The 21,875-nt window shown below is 39.3% G+C and overlaps 1 protein-coding gene across 4 annotated transcripts; it reads right to left on the bottom strand.

Annotated features, from left to right (window-relative positions):
* Positions 1–408: 408 nt before the first annotated feature.
* Positions 409–14,987, bottom strand: znf532 (zinc finger protein 532). Of its 4 annotated transcripts, XM_026173570.1 has the most exons (11): positions 14,742–14,987; positions 13,780–14,136; positions 12,476–12,536; positions 8,746–11,081; positions 8,237–8,418; positions 6,650–6,826; positions 5,051–5,213; positions 4,563–4,877; positions 3,907–4,019; positions 3,531–3,660; positions 409–3,445 (listed from the first exon to the last, which is right to left on the bottom strand). In XM_026173570.1, the coding sequence occupies exons 4-11, from the start codon at positions 11,047–11,049 to the stop codon at positions 2,942–2,944; spliced, it is 3,888 nt and encodes a 1,295-aa protein (XP_026029355.1). In that variant the 5' UTR covers positions 11,050–11,081; positions 12,476–12,536; positions 13,780–14,136; positions 14,742–14,987; the 3' UTR covers positions 409–2,941. The 4 variants fall into 4 exon arrangements, with proteins under 4 accessions (XP_026029355.1, XP_026029357.1, XP_026029356.1 ...); XM_026173572.1 differs by lacking the exon at positions 12,476–12,536; XM_026173571.1 differs by lacking the exon at positions 13,780–14,136.
* Between the last annotated feature and the right edge of the window lie 6,888 nt (positions 14,988–21,875).

The following is a 21,875-nucleotide window of genomic DNA, read 5'->3' as shown; positions in this document are numbered from 1 at the left end:
ACAGCAGAATGACTGAAAAGGAAAGAATAAAGTTATTTTAATGGCAAAGTCAAACCTCAGATGTCAAGCAGATTGAAATGCTGTAGTGGGACCTTAAGAGAACTGTGAAACAAGCGTGAGCCAGAATGTTTCCACAACAAAGTGAGAGACTGATAAAGGCATGCAGAAAATGATTGCCCTAAACTTATTTCTGCTAAAAGTGGCTAAAAGTTTCCTTCTTTTTCACCTGACTCTTAAGTATTACTGGGAGCGTGGCTCATCAGAGAACTACTTGTTTTTATCATTGAGTACAATTATATCAATCTGGCTGTTAGACATTAGTCTTAATAGTAATATTAAGCAGAATCAGGTACATCAGGATGATCATGACAGGATTTCTTCCCCAGTGAAGAGGTGATGTCTCCTGTGTAACAGACATCATTTATTAACATTTAGAACAATTTTGTTTACAAGCATCAGAAATGTTTAAAAATGGCAGCAGTGGCAGCAAGACACATTCTAATCAACAGACTGGTTCTCGCATGCAGTTTTACAGCGCAAGACATTTCAAGTCTTATTGTCATTATAAAGCAACAACAACAACAACAAACAAAGTGAGGCTTTCGTTTGGGAAAGGCTGAGACCAAAGAAAACAATGAGCAACAATCTTGTGTTTATTTCACTGAATTGGCTGTCGCCTATTTACAGCCAAGCGTACATTCATAGACGTTTTCTTATGTCTCAGAAGTTTGTTTCAGTATAATTCCTGTCAGTGAACATAACATCGCATAACTTGAAGAACCATGAAATGAAAAAAGATTCACATCCACACAATAAGGCAGCAAATTAAATGATACTCTAGTGTCCTTACAATTTTAATGTTATTGTGCTCTTGTTAGAATTACGCCAATATACTGTAAAGAGGACTGCTGTTCAAAGGAAGTCAAGTGCTTTGTCTCATATTTACAATATTTAGGTAAATAAACATTTTAAGTGAATTGTAATCTCAAAGAGCTGCCAGTTACAGTATATTAAGACAGTAATGAAACATCAACTTAAAAAAATATCACAATCCTTTATAAAATACTTCCAAAAAAAATTGGCCCACAAGTGTCTTTAAAGGATATAGTAAAGTTTGACTTTATGATCAGTAAAGTTGGGAGCTTTGAACTCATATGTGACGCAGCACAGGAAAGGGACTTTACGATATCGCCAGTGTTTATCTTAACTTCACCGTCTGACAAATACAGATTCTGTAAGTGCTTCTGATGAATAAACTGCATATAAACAATGCGCAATGTTACCCCCAAATCCTCACATCAAAGCTCTCAGCTCAAGTTCAAATCAAACACAGCACAGCCACACATGCCTAGGGTGACCAACCGTTCTCTTTTCCCCGGACATGTCCTCTTCACGTTCTGTTAGGGGGGATTTTCGTGATTGATAAAAATGTCCGGGTTTTCCTATATTCCGACAGAGGACCCATGTGTGTGACGTCATCCCCGAACTGCTGCTTTGTGAGCGCTTGTTCTGCACTCACAGACGGGACAGTCAGCGCGCAGCAACGCACCTAATGATGTTTAAAAGATCCCAAAGCGCATGTCCATCTTTTCAGACGAACTGCAAAAGAAATTTCCCTCGTACCGACCCAGTACTGGTAATTTTTCCTATGCAGATGAGGCATACCATTATCTGTACCATTATTTAATTCCAGAGGCTTTTTTTTTTTTTTGCACTTGTTGACTTGTAAAAGCCTATATGGCATATTTTATTTCACAATTCAATAACTGCACAGAGAAGGTGCCGTTTAAATATGTTTCTTTAAGCAAGTTCTTCATGATTGAGCCAAGTGTCCTCTTTTTTGGAAATCAAAATATGGTCACCCTACACATGCCTGACAGGGGATTTATACTTCTGTGTTAAATCTGCATCTGCAGGAGTGTTGTAACCATAAACCCTTCTGAAACACAGGCGCTACGTAGATTTGCCTCAGAAGTGTAATTCAGGCATACGAGTGCAACTCAGATACTCAACGAAATTTTCCCTTTAGTGATGCTGAATATTTTTTCTGTCTCTAGCCTGTGAATTGTAATCGACTGACGGTTACTTGTATGCTTCGTGAAGTTTGTATTGAATGTTTGATCATTTACTAAAGTTAAACCTCATAGAAAATAATCAAAAATAAATATATATATTTTTTCGCATGTTAATCGAGAAGTTTTAGGAAATTTTAGGAAACATAAAATGGAAAAAAAAAAAACAACTTCGCCTAGCTTTTGTATGCTGCGTCACATATTTATGTTTCCATATTCCAAACTTTGTTGATATGTTAGCAGCTTACTTTATGAAAATTCAAATGACACTAAGCTGCTTCTTTAACCGATTGTCCTGAATTGTTTGATATTTACTTTTACTCCAGCTCAAAGTTACTGCACATGTGTTCTTCTGGGTGTGTTATAAGAAGTGCGGTCTTTTTGTAGAAGGTAAGTCTTAAAGGGCTCCGTGAATTTTCAAAAACAATTTCAAATCAAGTTAGCTGCGCTATGGGGAAGCTGAAGCTTCCCACAGTTTGATATATTTTTCTGACAGACATTCATTGGGCATTGAAAGTTTAGAACACTGCTGACTGTATGAGGATTAATCCCATTAGAATATATTGTCCATACATTATCTGGTCCTAGCAAGAAGACAACTATGGAAACTATTTCACATAAAAGGCTCTTCTAAAAAAGTTCTATGTAAGGCTTTAGAAACATCTTTACCAGAAACTTTGTTCAATTTCCTCAGACACGTTAAATGATCTTTGATGTATATCACACACTTTTTAGTTTGTATTGTATACATGTTATATACCACTGCATTTGCATGATGTACCTACAACATAAACACAGTCAGTGGAGGTACTGTAGGTTTAACAAGCTGTTTAAGTTGAATTGTGGAATGAGTAAAAAGTGTCTTTCTTTCACTTTTCCGCTGCACTTAGTCTCCTTGCCTTTATGAATGCCATCCCGTGTGTCCTCATGTGAGTGTTCAGGTTTCCCTCCGTTTCAAACATCTTCCCACACACCTTACATTTAGTGTTTGGTGTCCCATCGCTGTTCTCATCAGTAACATCGAACTGGTTCTCTCTTTGACTCTCCTCATCTTCCTTGCTCCGTCCGTTATATCGGCCAAGGCCTTGAGGCTCCTTCAGCCGGTGGACAATAAAGAGGTGTCGGGCCAGTGAGCGGTGGGAGGTGTAGCACAGGCCGCACTCTTGACACTGGTAAGATGAGCCGTCAGACTTGTGCTGAGGAATGTGCTCTTGGAACGCAGCAAAATCTTCAGTGGTGAAGCTGCAGACAGCACACTTGTGAACTTTGAGGATGTTCACCTTAAGCCTCTTCAGTGGCTGCGAGATAGTGCCCCTGGAGTTCAGCCCTGGATCTCCTTCATCATCTTCTGTCTTCCTTTTGGGGCTGAGGCTCTGTAAAGGACATTATATGAAAGTTAGCTCAGAGATGTCATGAAAAACAAAGAAGTGATTTCCTTCTAAAATTGTTCCACAGTACCTTTTCTTTGTCAGGTAAAGCCTCCATGTTATGAGTCTTTCCTCCTACATCTTTAACTCCATGCATCAGTTGAACGTGCTGATCCAGCAACACTCTTTTAGTAAAGGGCTGACTGAGAGCTGGGCAGTGCCTGTAAAATCACAATTTAAAAAAGTAAAAGCACATTAAAAAAGTATTTCAGACTTTACTACGTACAAGGCACATTGCATTGTTCTGATGCTGAACTTTGTAAACCTGTAAAATCCCTACAAAAAAATGTGAGTTGGTCATGGAGACCATGGACACAAATAATTTCTTACTTTTGCTCATTTACAGAGTGAGACTTGCTCAGGAAATGTAAGCATACACAAACAGTTGCAGAGAAAGTGATACTCACGGGCAGGTGTAGACCTTCCGCAAGCCCTTGTGTTTTAGACGATTGTGTCGGCAAAGGCTGTGGGAGGAGCTGAAAGACTTGTCACACTGTCGACAGGGGTGCTTTTTCAACATCTGCAGAGGGAAGGGAAGAATATCTGAGGACTAAATCATACAGACCTAGAGACTGTTTGGCAACTGCCTGGAAACCACCATTTGCTATGGAAAATGAGTATTCCCTACCAGCTGCAAGCGGTTGCTAGAGGTTGCTAGCAGTTGCTGTGGCATTGATTGCCTAAGCACCTGACCTAGGGTCAGTGGCCCCTAGTAACCACTGGATGCTAGGGAAAAAGGTGTAGTCCTGCACCCAGTGGTATGTAGTTGCAGGAAGTTGCCTTTTGTCACTAGGTGAAACTGCTTGCAAAGAGGTATGTGATGCTGCACTGCAAACCTCGTTCGGAGTTGTTTGCATGGAAAATGGTAACTACCATGAAGACCATTTGTCTTCAATTTAAAAATTTCCCCTTTTGAAACATGTTGGTTGCAGTGGCAATGTGCTTCACTAAGAAGGTGAATGCTTTCCATTTCTGGCTCAACTCATTTATCAGCACTAAGCAAATCTTAAAAACAATAATTTGGCAAATCTTAAACTTTCTTATGAGAGTGGCAGATATTTACCTTGCCATGTTCTCGCCTCATGTGCACCACAAAGAGCTCCCTGGAACTGAAGAGGCTATTGCAGTCTTTACATGTGTATCCTGAACTGGGAGGGCTCTTCAAGTCTTCTGAACAGTTACTGTTATTTTTCTTTACTGACAAAGCTGAAGGTTTCTTTTCTCCCTTGTTTTGACCGTTGATATTTCTACCATCTTTGTTATTATTACGGGGGCTCTTGCTGTTGGTGCTGTTAGAATTAGTGGGCTTCGTGCTCAGTGGAAGGTTGATCCCCAGGTTTGGCGGGCCCTCCGTGGTCTTCAAGGTTCCATGTATGGCCTGAAAATGAGCCATGTGGGCAAAAAGTGTAAAAAATCTACAGTCTGACATTTCTAAAGTACAACTCATGAGATTAATTGGAAGTTACGGTAAAATGTTTACTTTCAAGTTAAAAATATTCATACAAAAATTAATCCTATTGCACAAAAATCAAACTATATATTTTTGCCTACCTTAATATGATCCAACATGAGCTGTTTTTGTGCATAGTGCAGGGAGCAATCGGGACATTTAAACATTGAAACTTTATGATTGATTATATGCTGGTCAAAGTGTGTGTAGAGGAGGGACTGAAGAGTAAACACAGTATCGCACATGGAACATTTATAGATCATCCTGAAAGACAGACAGAGAAGTATTTAGGGATGGGAGCTGTTCAAATGCTACTTTTGGGTTTACATCATGCTTATAATTAATGTTGGTGCCAGTTCACTACATATAGTATGAAATATTCAACTTGAGGGACATTAAGGCCAAATGGGTCAAGGACAGCTGCTGCTGAGCGTATATATCATCAGAACTGTTAATGATGGGTGATGTAAGTAAGTAAGTGAAAGGTTACTGTGTGGAAAAAACAAACCAAAGCTAAGCCACCAAATCTAAAACGCACAAATCCTACTACTGATGAAACAGCAAAGATAATGAAAGGTATTGGACATGGGTATTGGGTTACATTGACGTGTGCTTGTGTCAAAGAAAGCTTACATACATTTATGTTGATGAGTAAACCATGAAAACAATTATCATATGGGTATATAACTGAGATTAATTTGAAAACCCAGCTCTGAAAATGTTAGGAATCTGTGTGAAATGGAAATACATGATAAATATTGGCTCATTTTGAATTTGATGGCAGCAACATTGGGGACAAAAGACTGGAAAAGCCTAACCCTTAAAACAAAAAGCTGGAGGAGTATCTTGTAACCAATTAGGTAACAAATTGGTAACATTATTTGGTATAAAGAAGTATCTTATAAAGGCAGAGTTTGTCAGAAGGTTCACCTATTTGCAAGAAATACAAATTGTGAAGCAGTTTTAGAATTAATTAATGTTTCTCAATGTAAAATTGTAAAGGCTTTTGAATATCTTAGTATTTACAGTACATAATATGATCAAATGTTCTGAGAATCTGGAGAAATATCTGTGCACAAAGTACAAGGCTGAACCTCAATACTGCATGTCTGCGATCTTCAGGTTGTCAGACTACACTGCTCATTTACAATGGACTTAAAACTCTTATTGGAAAAACATGGATGCTGCAGAAGAGAGGATGTCATTTGATTGGCAGCGCATCTCTGATAGTATGCATTAGTGCCTATGGAATTAGCACTAATGCACAACAGTGTGACTTCATAGTAGAAGAGTCTGGATGCTGAATAGACCTGTCTGCAGTCCAGACCTTTAACAAGCTAAAAATATTTGCCACATCATGAAGTTAAAAATAAGACAAAGAAGACCCAGAACTGTCTCCTCAGTTCCCAGATATTTTTAGACAGTTGTTAAAAGAAGTGGTAATTCTACAAAATGTTAAACTTGGCTGTGTCCTGAGTTTTTTGGGATGTGTTGCTGCCATCAAATTCAAAATAAGATAATGTTTTTCTTAAAATTGTACATTTTGTCAGTTAAAATATTTGATACATTTTCTGTGATCTATTGTGAATAAAATATGGGCTTATGTGATTTGCAAATGATTGTATTTTTGCAAAAATATTTTCAGAATTAGGTTCTATTTTACATATTTTTGATGATAGATACAGCATGTGAAGACCTACTTGGGCTCGCCTGCCTTCAGTCCTGGATGCTGTGTATATGCATGTGAGTGTGTTCCCGGTGCAGACTTGAAGGCCATGGGACAGAGAGGACATTTAAAGAAGACCTCACAGTGAGCACTTTGTATGTGGGACTTTAGAGTTGCGACATCAGCAAAGATCACACTACAGTGGATACAGCTGGAGGGACAAAGAATGGAGAAAGGAAGAACAGGTAAGATATTGACTCAAATTACATTTTATGAATCAATTCAGCACATTCTCCTAACAGAAACTTTGCTGATATGAATTCAAAATGGTCATTGACTTTGTGCCATCAAAAGTCCAGCACCTTAGTCTGCAAAAGACTCGTGTCAAACTTGGACCTGATTCTTGAGTTTATAGTAAAATATATGAATAAATATGCATAAATGTGTTTTAGGAGTTAAATATAAAGATTTATATTGAATATTAAAATACACGATAGTTAACTTAGGCCCCAGTCACAAAGGCCAAAAGACTGGCTGGCAACCCTTTAGCAACCATTAGTCATGAGGGAAAAAAAGCAGTTGCTGGCAGTTGATGTGAAATCAATAGCTGAAGCCCCATTTCTGCTGGACTAGAGACAGGTTGCCAGGACCACCAGGCAGCCATCAGTAAAAGTGTGTATTCTGTGAGCAACTGAGATGTGGGACAGTTGTAAAGTGAAATTGGAAGAATATATGCTGAGCTGAAAACCTTGTGATTTCAAACTTTAACCCAGGGTCCAGAGGTCAACATGAGGTTACCAACTATGCATGTGACTGAAGCTATAACTAGTATGTGGAAACAGCGGGAAATGACCAGCCTGACAAATCTCTCTATAATCACATTTTAAAGTACTAATTGAAGTAGAAATACAGATATCGTCACACAGAAATAGAAAATACATTTATATTTTGGGATTGTTAACCTCTGGTCTTGGGGATAAAAGTAAATTTTTTGTATATTGAGCTGATTTATGAATTTAAGTTAAAATTGAAATGTTCTGAAAGTGCATTTGCACATAGTGTCATGTCTATGAAGTTGATAGCACTCTTAATTGATAAGCAATTACAAGTCATATCAACTGTAAAAATATCATCAAGAGGCCAAGAATGTAATAAAATGTATTACATCGTTGCGGATTTTACCTTCATGGCCAACTGTTCTTTTAATAACAATTTGATTGACCAGGGTCATAATTGAACTGTAATTGCTCAAAGACAAACTTTTATTTTTAATGGCATGTAACTTGGGTGACTCCAACTGTGACAGTCTAATTTTTTCTCAGTAATTTTTGTTGTGAATAATATCACTTTTGGGGATATGGGATTGTCAAGCTGCAGATGTTTTAATAACTGTAATTAGAAATGACACTATAAGTGCCACTTTGAATGGAAAGCAAGAACAAGACACATTTTATTCTGTGTATGGCCACTTTCAGAAAATCATGGTGCAACGTGGCTTCATATTTTAGATTTCACACTATGCACATAAACATCTGGGTCTCAATAGCACATGTTTTGAAAAAGAAAAAACTATGTCGCATAACAGAAGACAAAAAAACAAGTTTATAAAGTTCTAACGCACCAGTAGCCGACTCTCCGAGTGTAATGCAGACAGTTTTTGGTCACATGTGACTGGAAGTGGACAGAGCGACAACTGGCACCACACTCAGGGCAGATGTAAGGTGATTTGTGCTGGTGGATCCGCTGGTGTGACAAAAAGCTGCACTGATTTGGGAGAAGCATTTGGCAAATGGTGCATGTTTTCTATGGGATAAAGAAAAGACATTAAAAAATTGACTTTTTTCACCTACTATGTTTAGAAAACTGCTTCCAGAATACATCATGTTATTTAACTAAAATATTATTAATGCAAATTAATATATACTGCAGATTAAATTATTTTTATATTTCTTCCTTACATGTATCTTGGCATTTACAGTCAACTATACACTCTACCCTTTATATAGAATGCCTTGTGTTTTCATAGCATGGTATTTTCTGCGGCTTTTGTAGAGATTTTGTCAAATTGACCGGAGTTGGCAAAAATAGCTTCCCTCACATCCTGTGGTGATTTACGCATTACATACACACCTGACTTCTGGGCTCCGATGCTTGTTGATAGTGCATTGCTAGTGAGTTGTCATCCTGGAACATTTCGTTACACTCCAAGCATTTTAAGCTGTGCCTGCAGAGCTTTGATGCATCATCCTCCAACGGCATGGCTGCCACAACAGGTGCACTGCTTGGAGCTGAAATCACTGCAGGTTGGTTCCCAGCACCAGATACCTTGTCTTGCATTTGACCCGCAGGCGCATGTGCTTGAGTGGTAGTGGTGGTGCCATTAACGCTGTGTGGTCCTGCAGCTGATGTACCAATCATCTGATCTGCAGGGATGGGTTTTAGGATTAGGTGTGAACACTGCATAACCACCCCTTTGTCTTTGTGACCCCTAGCATGAGACAAGAGGCTGCATTTGTTATAGAACACTATACTTTTGGCACAGTGGTTGCAGGTGACCTCGATCCGCACACTGCGGCGCTCGTAGTGCTGTGTCAGGCTCTTCTCAAGAGCAAATGAATCTCCACACTCCAAGCACTTGTAGCCAAGTGAGGGTAGAGAGATACAGGCTGAGGTTGGTGGGGAGAGGTTTGGGATGTACACAGGGACAGGATTCATGCTACTCAGGACTTTATTGAAGGCATCCACCACAGAGCTTTGAGAACTAGTGAACACTTGAACTCTAGAGACTTTCTTTGACTGCTGACTGGTGAGAATTGTCTGCTGTTTTGCTTGCTGTGATTGCTGATGTTGGGGCTGTTTGTACAAGGTGTGTTGGAGATCACAGGCAGCAGAGGACACTGTATGAGGCAAAAGGCTGAGGTTACTAAGATGGACTGTCTTTGGCACAAGTTTGGCATTTGCCAGACTAGAGGCAGGTACCATGACAGTCTGTTGTTGGATGGCATTAGCAGCTTTCAAGATAGCACTGCTGGCACTTTGTACTGATGCAGCAGGGATGACTGTTGCTTTAACCGTTGTGTTGTTAGCCAGCTTAAGGTTGATAACTTGGGAACCAGCTGTCTTGACTGCTGAGACTGGCAGGAATGCTGTTGCAACAGGTTTAATTGTCATTTGCTTGGTTATTTCAATTGAAGGTCCCCCTGTGGTGGTTAATACTGTGGTTGAAGAAATTGCACTAGGATTAGTGGTTGTCATGACAGATGTGCTGTTCTCTCTTTTTTTCAGACCCTCAGGATCAAATTCTGCAAGGACTCGGGTGACTGTACGCTTGATCTGTCCAGTTGAGGTTTTGATTGTTTTGATCCTGACCTTTGGGATAACTGGGGTGGTGTCTGTGTTTGAGGCAGGGGAACCTTTGCTGCTGCGTTCACTAGTCACACTAGAGGGGCTGTCTGGTTGTCTTGTTAGCAGTCTCTTTGCAATCTCCATGGCTGATTCCTGATCCTGTGGCTTCTCAGGGACTCTTGAATTTTCTTTGACCTGTGCTGGTTCTTGTTGTGTTGTAGGAGAATCCAAAGTACCTAAGTCTTCAGCACCAGCTTTCTTGGCACTTAGAGCAGCTATGGCTGCTATACAAGATGAAAGTTTTGTTGAGGATTTGGATTTGACTTGTGAAAGGCTGGATGGATTACCAAGTCCCGATGACTGCCCACCTTCTTGGCACTCTTTGCTATGAGACTTGGGCATTGTTTCCTCAAGTTTCCCTTCAGGTAAAGTTGGCTGAGAGAGATTCTTGAACTTACAACTTCTAAAAGTACCACTGTTATTGTTGTTAAGATCAGGCTTTTGGTCTCCATTTGTTTTGGGCTTGGAAAGACTTTCCCTTTTAGCAGATTTGGAGTTCCGCTCCCCTTTCCTAGCTGTGTGACCTCCCTGCTTGTCTCCTGGGTCTTCTACCTCAATTTTCTCATCATCATCAAACTCTTCTGTGCTGGAAATTGGGCTAAACTGATTGAAGGTACATGATTCATTGTTCATTTTCTGGCCTTCCTCTCTGGGAATTTTACATCCATTCTTCGTGTATTGAGCCCCAGTTGGTATTGTGGACACCAAAATATTATGAAGTCCATTGTGAACAGAAGGGAGTCGGGAATGGGAGTGGAAATGCCTACCCCTCTCTGATTCAGTCCCACAATGGTCACTTGTGTCTAGGTTTCGTGTGTTCTTCACAATGACACTAACACCTACATCATGTGCTGCTGAGGGGTGTTGGGCCTCATTCTCACTGTTAGTCACACCACCACTGGTTTGCTTGAGCTGTCCATCATGGTCATCTTGGTGGCCAGATTCAATAGCGGCTTTAGGATCCACCATGTCAGGGATGTCAAAGGCCGCCAGCAGGTCATCAAAGTCAGGCGTCTTCATATCTCCCATATTCCTGCTCCTGTTCCAGTGAGGTGATCACCCTAGAAAGACAAAGTATCAAAACATTTTATTATGCTGGTCTTGGGAGCTACAACCCTTAACTCTATTGTAATTGTTCTGTTTACAAGAGTGTGCAAGTATATAAGAATTCTGATCAGGTCAGTCATACAATGATGGCATGAAGCTAGTCTTAAAAAATTGGATACGGAAGAAAATGTGTTCCATTTATATTTGTGTTTGCTTCATACATTAAATATAAATATGTAGAATTCAGTCCTATTTCTGTCATAACTTAGTAAGTTCACTAACTAGTTTTAGACAGGTACACCAGGTTGTAACACACCATCCACATAGTGTGTAGATGTGATGCTGTGATGACATTAAAAGCACTTTGTTATTAAATAAATTAATAAATAAAACAGTAATAATATTTTCGTCAAAGTGAAATAAACTTAAAGTATACCACAGTGCTGATTATGTCAATTTTAGCTCTCGTCAAGAATTTGCTGAATTATGGAATTATGCCTCAACTATATATATATATATATATATATATATATATATATATATATATATATATATATATATATATATATATATATATATATATATATATATATATATGATTTTCCTTTTTCAGTTGTCACTGCTCAGCTAAATTTTGTCTTGAATAATATGAAATAAAATGTTCACAATAAATTGGCTTAGTTAAATAATTTGTTTAAATATAAACAGGAACACTATGTGTCTGTTTATCATAATCAAATACAAATCAGGAACATATTCTTGGCACTCAGGTGAAATGTTTTGTGTTTTGAACATTTTTATTTTTTAGGAATCAGCCTTTATTTTTATTACAAAAACAATTTAAACTAGCTATGATTGGGCCTGTCTGAATGTAGCCTGTTATGAGTGTTGGGGACAAAAGGGACAGCTAAGCTGCTCTGCTTGTACGTGCAGCTGAATCAGTGCTGCTGTTTCATCCAAATCTACAGGAGCCAAAGTTCCACAGACAGACCCATATCCTTTAACCTGGACTTGGATTGCAAAATAAAGAATTCCCCATGTAATCCATATTGTTCGCTGGTGATGAAATGACAGAGAAAAGGAGAAATCTTATGGGGGGAGAGGGCAGGAAACATATGCAGTGAGGGAAAAAATGGCTGCTGAGCTGTGTGAAGCTGCAGCAGAGGGAGAAAGGCCTGGTGGAAAGAACAGCTATTCACAGCCATGACAGGCAGAACAGCTTGACGTAGAAACCAAGTGAAGGTTAAATGCAGGCAAATATGTCAAATACACAACATAGAACCCATCTTGACAACACCAGTTTAATAGACGTGCATTGTTAGCACTTGAAATCGACACAATGTGTAAAAGAGTACTAAAGTCTAATAAATAATAGAGGAAACATGCAAGTGAATCAGCAACTCCTCACCCTCTTGCCTCCGTCCCTCTCCAGCCACTAGCCAAACCTTCTTTCCTTCCTTCTTTCCATCCTGAAACAAACAAAGTCACAATACTACTAACCCACAAAAGCCATCCACCACCCCACCCTGCCTGAAAAAAAAAAAGAAGAAAAAAGTCTTGTTTCTTCCCAGCCAGGCAAAGGCCCAGAATACAGGCTCAGGTTACATCCCGCGATCTGGTGAGTGATGGTGGTCTTGGTAAAAATCGTCCTTCTCTGCACCACTCGAGCACACAGACATGTAAACAGACAACAGATAAAGCATGCTCCTATGTGTATGCATGTGTGTGTATGTGTGAGGTAGGATCTAGGCTGCAGATTCTCAAGACTCCCAGCCAGCCACGTCCCACTGCACTCGTCCCTTCCCAAGTCTCACTGCTCCCCTCACACTGAGCTGTGCTTCGGCACGCTAGCGCTCGGACATCCAGCCAGCATTTAGCAGGAGAAGCGGGGTCTGTGCTTGTGCTATGGTTGAGCTGTGATGGTCTGCCATGAAGCAGCCTAGGCTATCTCTATCCCCATGGAGCACAGAGACAGCATTGTTCCTGTGAGCACTCTGACTGCCTCAAACCGGTTTCAGCTGGTTCCGGTCACCCAGCATAAAAGCCTTCTGCTGCAGACAGAAGCAGTGTGCTCACCTCCCAGGAAGCACTGCAACAATTCTCACTAAACCAGGTCCACATTGTCAAAGATTTTATAAAAGAACAAGGATTGAGCTATTACCATTTCACAGGTGGACACTAGTCTGGTTGCTTGCACAGCTTTGAAATCAAGCCAAAAAATACAAATAATGGAGAAGAATATGATGATTGGTTTGAACACAGATGTTGAAAAAAAAAAGTAATAGATGCCAACAAGACTTAAATGGTAAAATGACATCCAAATGAGTCTTTATGATAGCTGCTTACTAATGCACTGAGAAGAAGAAGGAAGTTTAAACAATAAGGATAGTAGCCAAATCTTATACTGCAACCTTGGCCTGTTCCTCAGACCCATCCCTCAGTACTTTACCCCCAATCATGATAGTAACCCCTCTGAAAACTGAAGACTTTGATGTGGCCCCTAACAGAATTATTCCTATCACTGTGATATAATGACAGGAAGTGTAAACAAAAGTAAACATGGGCAAACAGGCCGCACATGCACCTTCCTCCCAAAATTTAATCGCGTGCCATCCCCACCACCACATACACCCCCACAGAGACGCACAGGGACATAGACATGCACTGTCATGCATATATATATGTACATATGAAAAGGTAAACTTGGCATACCCTTCTCAGATTTTTTTTTCCCACTCTGAGAGATATTGAGTGGAAAAAAGTCTTCCTTTGGAGGCCTCGATCAGCACCTGCCCTTACTCAGCCCCAACCACTTCAGCTTCCACCCTCCATCCTCAGCCCTCCCTTCCCCCTCCTCCCACTCTCCTTCCCTGGGTCAGTCCTAGCTTTCAGTCCCAGCCCAGGCCTCGTATTATCCTGAACCCCTCGCCACCACCACTACGGCCGTGCATGAAGGGACGGATGGAGTATTCAGCGGGCGAACCAGGCCTTTTGTCTCTGCCTGTGCAGGGAGTGGGGTGGGGGGAGGTGGTGAGAGGACTCTCCACTTTGGCTCTGAAACAGCAGCAGCTGGTGCAGAGAAAGAAGAGAGCGAGAGAGGGAGGCAAAAACACAGGGAGGTGGGGGAGGCGGAGAGGAAATGGAGGAAAAGGAAATGAGCGCGAGCGTATAATAAGTTTCTGATTTTGTGCACCGTGTTCATATATTTACGCTACAGAACACAAATATAAGTCAATAAATGATGTTAACACAGGATCACCGCTGATGTCCATGTTCTGATCCTGCACATTTTTTCCCCAGTGATACATAACACACAGAAACAAAATGTATAAATAGCCCAGGCCTCTGTTTAGGCCCAACTGTCGGTCTGTGTGCCGCTGCCACCGAGACTCTTGCCTGCGTTTTTGTTGTTAAACATTAAAGCACTGGCATTGATGGTCAAACAGCTGCCCAGCTTTTAACGGCACACAAAATATTCATGAGGTGTGACTGCAATGCAAAGGACGTCTGCAGACATGAGCTCAATCATCCTGATCTGATGATTCTTCTAGCCCACACAGCAAAGCACAGAAATAACATACCAATGACAAGCTAATCACAAGGTATAACATACAACATCGATGACAATACGTGTGATAAAATTGGTGCGCAAAATCAAATAGCTCATAACCTACCTGGCAGACTGCACGAAGAGGCTTTCAGCAGAATAAGACTGACTCTCTTTGGCCTGCTACCAGTCCTTGATACATCTGGCAGAGCCACCAAAGGCAGCCTCGAATGCTGCAGCTTAAACTAATTATCCTTCATTATGTAAGCACCATGCCAGATTTATTCGTCAGACAACACAAATGCATTTTTTACACTGAAAGGGGAGCTGGAGCTGAGAATGTATATTATAAAAAGGCCCTCATGGTTCCTCCTGTCTCTCTACACTGTGACAGATTCAGTGCAGGAGAGGAGGCTGAGGTTGCTCCCCACCCCCTAACACAGACAAAGTCACATGACGTCATGTTGTCTCCATTCATGCAGGGCATAAGAGGAGCTGCTAGAAGCAAGCCATCTCCTGCCCCACCAGATTTCCTGTTTGAGATATTATCACTTGAATGTGTTTTCCCAATGCTTTAAAGGGAGGCAGAAGAAACGCCAACAATGTATTCCTGTTTTGTTTGACACTTTTTCTTATTTCTATCATGTAATTATGGAGTTACATGATATAGAGTATATAGACTATTATAAGTGGCAGCTACAAAAACATCTGACTACAGTATCACTTTACAGTAGGTACAACTGGGTACTAAAAATGAATAAAGGACATCCTAGTAGATAATGAGTGCTTCAGTACTTCCCTATAAACTGTGCAGGATGCTGTGTTTTTCTTTCTATTCTTTTTTTTTAACTGGAGAACCAACTGGAAGATATGTTCAGTATTTGTTCATGCATAGTTCTAGATGAACTCTTTTATCTGCTTAATTTTTTCTGGATCATTTAGTGAAACATGGTTGTTACTCAGTAGTGTCTCATTATTTAATGATTATGTCAGCAATACTGACTGTTTATGTGTGCTGAAGAAAACTGAAGCAGTATACCTAGTAGATAGTATACTTTATTGCTTATATTTACAGTTAGGTCCATAAGTTATTGAACACAAGTGTTGTGATTTTTAGCTCTGCACACCACCATGTGGATTTTAAATTAAACTATCAAGATCCCATGAAGCGCAGATGTTTAAATTCAAGGTATGTTATACATAAGAAGCACTTGGTCAGGAGAAGACACGGAGTTTCATGTTCAGGAATAGCCTGATCCTTTATCATTTCATAACAAATTAACCCTATAATGTCATGTGAATGGGTGTGTGGCAAACAGAGGGTTGACCCAGATGCAGGACTTAGCAGACTGACATAACTCAAAACCGCAGCTTTGTTTTAACACTGGTAAAACTGTGCAGGAAACAAAAACCAAAAACAATATCTGAGCTGAACAGGAACAAACTGACTTGAGGCTAAGCAAACGGCATAAAACTCATACAGCATGAGGGAGGACACGAGAAAGAATAGAGGGAGACACAGACGATGTATACACCTTTATTGTCATATACAGATAAACAGTGTAGCCACATTTACCCATAATGAAATTCATTGGCTCGTGCTCCTCAGCTTCACATGAGCATATAGAAAGTGTGCAGTTATATTTAAGAAGAAAATAACAAGAAAGGAACAGTAATAATAATAATAATAATAATAATAATAATAATAATAATAATAATAATAACAATGATAAAGAAAAAATGAACAAACAAAATAATAAAGTATTAAATATTTAGAGAATTTAAGACAATTGTTGGTATTTACAGTTTGTGCAAAAACCTGTGCAATGAGCATTTAAGTGGCATTTGTTGAAGTGACAGTGTGCAGAGTAGTGAGTGTGTAATGGTGTATGCAGAATGTCAGCAGTTCAAAAGCCTGGAGGCTTGTGGGTAGAAACTATCTCTGTGTCTGCTAGTGCGGGTCTGAATGCTGCTAAACTGCCTGCCGGACGGCAGGAGTGTGAAAAGTCTGTGGCTGCGGTGGCTGGGATCAGAGAGGATCCGCTGTGTTATACCAGACGAGACAAGGGAAGCAAAACTGAACATCACCCACATGAGACAGGAGACTATCAAAATAAAACAGGAAATAACACACACTGAGTCCAGACCAAGACAACTTGACAAACAGACATGAAGCTATGACTGACAAAAGGATAAAACATAGATTATAACAGGAAAATTAAGGGACAAACTTCTTTGACTCATTTGATGACTTATCGCAAGCCATCATGGCATTTGTATCAAAACAACCCACTGTAGGTTCCTTATGCAATAAAATGAAAGCAATATTGTGCTTTTGGCTTTCTGAAAAGATTTCAGAACTGTGACAAACACAAAGCAAACTGTTCATTTTAATGAACGCTGCCAAAAAGACCACCCTTTAAAAGTCAGTGTTCGTGACACCACTATCACACTGCTTAATGCGTCATATGACATGATGCTCACAGCTCAAAACTCATATTAAAATAATTATATACTAAGCTGAAAAAATACTATATAACAGTAATAACAAAAAATAGATTGTAGACTTATCAAACAAGTAAAATCAATAGTTTCATGCCTTTTGACATCACATATTATACTTATATTGCAACTCTTAGTTCAATCACAAATTTAGTCTTCTGTAAATTCACCCCACACTGCCATCTGCTGTTTAAAATCCCAACAAAGGGAGCGCAATATAGAGCTTTACAGTTGAATGTGTTAAGATTTTTTTTTTTTTATGATAAACATGGTAGGGTATGGCAACCTGTGGTGAAGAATTGCCTTTTATGCTTGAAAATTACTAGTAAAACTTTCAAAGTTCACTTTATTCCGTCACAACCTATAATTATTACTTTCCAAATACAAAATGCTGATTGATGTGGACAATTATTCTTTCAGAGAAGTCATTTAAGTTGGTTTAATTATGAGGCTGAAAATTAAAAAAAAGAAAGAAAAAAAAAGGTGACCTCTAGTATAAGTGATCAAATCCAGGCAATCAGACATGAGTAGGTGTTAGTGAATCGTTGAATGAGTTAATGAAAACCTCCTTCACTTCTCAGTGTGGGGTAATCCAAAGTTCATACTTTCACTAGGTGGTAATGTAATTTCATTATGTTTTTTTCATCTTGTTCCTTTTTTTGTTGGTAAAATGTTCCAAGTGAGCAGTTACAGTAAAAAAGGTGAAAGTGATAAATTAAACTATGGCTTTATGAATGATTTTACAGAATAACCTCCAACTGAACCTTGTATTTCTTGCATCTTGCATATTCCTGGTCTTTTTTTTTACATTTTTCTTTCTGTTACATGAGCTTGTTTTCTTCCATAAAAATAAACCAACAAATATTTGATAAGACGCTGCACTGCGCGTCCTATCTGTCGCTGCCCTTTAAACATAGGTGACTCATCCTGCTTTGTTAAGGTCATTCTTGAACGAGGATATGATATTAGAAGCCATACGCACTCGAATTTTCTGCTGGGTTGTGTGTGGACTTATCCAGGTGGAACCCTTAGTCTTTTCAACACAAAACTGTATTTCCCTGCATGGAGTCCTTATCTGTCCTCATCATTTCTGTACCTCCAGCAATCTGTATGTCAATAAAGTCATGAAAGGGATCAGTCAAGCACGAGAATTTCACACGGGTACATACGTGGGTGCCTCACTGTGTTTGAGGACTGCCTAATTCACACTGCTGACCTTTCCGTGCTCTGCAATAAAGTGTGCCAATAAATTAGTTGGACTCTTCATTAACAAGATGGCAGATGTAAGTAAGCACACAACAGGTGTCAAAATATTCATCACTCTTATTCATGGCATCTTGTAAGAGCCGTTGGTTTTATTTCATGTGTGTGCATAATTTTCTGTGATTTGAAAATAAAGCGATAGTTACAAATTGTTAACATGCAGAAAACGTGAAGACAATTCGGTGTTGTGCAAAAGGAAGAAGTAAAAGTTGAAGGATTTCCTCCTATGTTTTAGCACACAGTTACTAATTCAATTCAATTTTATTTATATAGCGCCAAATCACAACAAAAGTCGCCTCAAGGCGCTTCATAGATACAGAGAAAAACCCAACAATCATATGACCCCCTATGAGCAAGCACTTTGGCAACAGTGGGAAGGAAAAACTCCCTTTTAACAGGAAGAAACCTCCGGCAGAACCAGGCTCAGGGAGGGGCGGCCATCTGCTGCGACCGGTTGGGGTGAGAGAAGGAAGACAGGATAAAGACATGCTGTGGAAGAGAGACAGAGGTTAATAACAGATATGATTCAATGCAGAGAGGTCTATTAATACATAGTGAGTGAGAAAGGTGACTGTGTTAGAGTAGTGTGCGTTTTGTGCTGCTGTATTTGGCTCCAGTTGCTTGTGAAAATAATTCCTATATTTGCATTTCAGCACATTCATTTGCTTTACTTTTGGATTGTATTTACATTTCAAGGAAATTCCCTTGAAAATATAATATTTTTTAACACGTTTTAAATTTACAATTTTTTAAAATATTTTTAAAAGTGTGTGATGTGTCAAATAACTGTGATCTGAGTATTGACCAAACTAACCGATTACTACAAGCAAGCAACCCTAATCTGGTAAAAGCTGTAATTTAATATTGTAGGTCTAAATAAATGCAGTTTTGAAGCACTAGGGGAAAAAAATCTTCAAACAGTAACCAAATGAAAACACCCCTCCCTACACATAAGGAGTTTTCCTCGGTTACAGGTGGTAATAGGAGTCATGGATAGCCATTATTTATTTTTTGTGAGCTGTTTTTGTTTTTTGTTTTTTTTGCATCAGCATGTTTGTATTTTATGCCGCCACAACTTAGAAATTGCTCTATATACTATTTAGACTATTGAAGTAACTTTTTTCATTGGGAGTTTGTGATGCAGAACTCCCAGAGTAGGAGCCACTGGCATAATCTATTATGGGCCAATACTTACAGGGACTTACAGGAGACAGATTTAAAGAAGTAAACAAGTAAGAGTAATATCCTCATTTCCTATTAGCCAAAAGAAATAAAGACATTGACTGATAAGTATCCATATAGTGTATTAAAGAAGAAGAAAGGTTTCCTTTTCTGAAAAGAGAAATCTTTCTAATGACCAGCAGGGGGCAGTTTCTCTTACTCTGAAAAAAAAAACAAGTCTCATTGTATAGACTGTGTACAACACATATAACTGTGTATAACAGTTCTCACATGTGATGTACTTTATTACCCGAGTAATAGCGCTCTCTGAGGTAAGAAATATTATTAACATAATATCCTGCTTTCTGGGGTTATTGTAAAAACTGTATACTTGAGGCATGAAGAACGCTGCCATATTGGAAAATACAGATTTATGGTGTCTTTTTATGTCATTCTTATACAGAGAGAAGGTTTCTGGGAATTTAAACAGTGCAGAGCCCATGGAGATGTGTTGTCCTCCAAGAAAACAATAGCGCATTCCAGCAGACAGCTGCAACGTGTAGATCTGCATCTGCAAAGCTATGGGTAGCAATAAAGGCGGTATGCTGGAGCCTTAACACGCTTGGCTAAGTGAGGCTACAGTAACAATGAAGTTGCAATGTAAATGCCTTTGGTTGTTGTAACAAGGAGCAGGTCTGCAACCACTTGCAGTCACTTGCAAGTTACTTTGGTCACTTTAAAGATGACATAAGATGAAATCAGCCTGCTATAATTTTCTGACTTGAATAATGCCATGTTGGCAGTTACATGGTGTCTGTGATAATATGGCGAGTAACTGTGATAAATAAGGGAATATTGCAAATCTGTTGTTTTCTGTTGCAGAATTGTTGCCCTCCTACACAGAAATTCACATTAATTGCTGACATTCAGAGACCAGTGAGAAATGTGTAGATTTAAAACAGAAATGTAGAAATTGCTCCACAAATAGCAAAGTATTTACTGCAAGAATTCAGCTGCACTTTAACTGCAAAGCAACACAGGCACTGGACAACCTTTGAAGACAGGCTGCTACCCACCGGGCAACATGTTACGTCACCCTTTGATCAAAAGTTTCCTGCTGCAAGTACCTGCATTTGGCTTGCAAGACCAAATAAATAAATAAATAATAACAAATGCAATGCATTGGCCAACTGGGCAACCAATGATTTTTCACAGCCCATGTATTTTGACTGTACTGTGACATGTGACATGTTCACATGTGTATTTGAGGTCATATGCGTGTGAAAGTTACCAATCACAGAAAGGAAAGCACTTTTATGTTATGAGGATTGAACTTTGAGGGCGAACATACCTGCAGAAGTCTTCCAACACTTGCTAAGTGGAAAATGTCCCACTAACGTGGCAGAAACTTTTCAGAGTGTGTGATTTACCCCCGCCTGCTGTCACTTGGCAGTAGCATCAAAAACATGTGAATCAAACAGTAATATGTAATACTCTTATTCATATTTGTGCCGGTAGTGGAGCGTAACCAAGTGTTAAAACATTGAAAACTGTGCTTTGGAGCCAACTTTTGTGCATTTATTCTCTGATGTTTATGTTTATTTGGACTTCTTCGTCTTCGTGGTACACTCCATTGGTGTTTCATGTCCCCTTAAAGACAACATTTCAGCTAATCAGTTTTTCAGACGTGCACAAAGGACACCAGCGGGGAACATTGAATTCCCCTTAACAGTTTATAGGCAGACCTTTACATGTGAAATATTGCTTGCTTATGAATGTTTAATTTCGGTTTGACAGAATCTGAGCAAACAATTTCAGCCATGAAGCGTTGTTTTAAGCAGAAAAAGTGAGTTTAATTCAATTTTACACTGATTTCTAAGAACTGTCCATTATTATCATCACAGTCATGAAAAGTGTTTTGGGCAAAGGCCTAATGATTTTCATATTCAGGCTTTTTTTCTGCTACTATCTGCTTCTTTGGATCAAGATTTCAGCTTGCATACAATGCATTTCCAAATCTGCATATGAAGTACAAGTAACTCCAACAGATCAGTCGTGATGTATCATTTAAATAAAACACATAAAATGTATGGATTTTCCCTAAAATGAGCCACTCAGTGGAAATGACTCATTTCTTTTACGTGAAAACCTCCCTATTTCATTTTGTTAGTATTATTTTTTTATATAGTGTAATGTACATGTAAATGACCCAAAGAGTTCTTCAGTCACAGCTTTTCCTCACATGCTTATTGAGACAGAGGCAATTACTGAGGTCTCGTCCATCCGCGTGAAATGACGTTGACATCTTCTGCAATCACCCAGCAATCTCTGGGCA

This window comes from Astatotilapia calliptera, chromosome 7, assembly GCF_900246225.1.
Source record: "Astatotilapia calliptera chromosome 7, fAstCal1.2, whole genome shotgun sequence".
In the NCBI taxonomy this organism is placed as follows: domain Eukaryota; kingdom Metazoa; phylum Chordata; class Actinopteri; order Cichliformes; family Cichlidae; genus Astatotilapia; species Astatotilapia calliptera.
The sequence above is the reverse complement of the archived record's forward strand: the minus strand, read 5'-3'. Positions and strand labels throughout refer to the sequence as shown.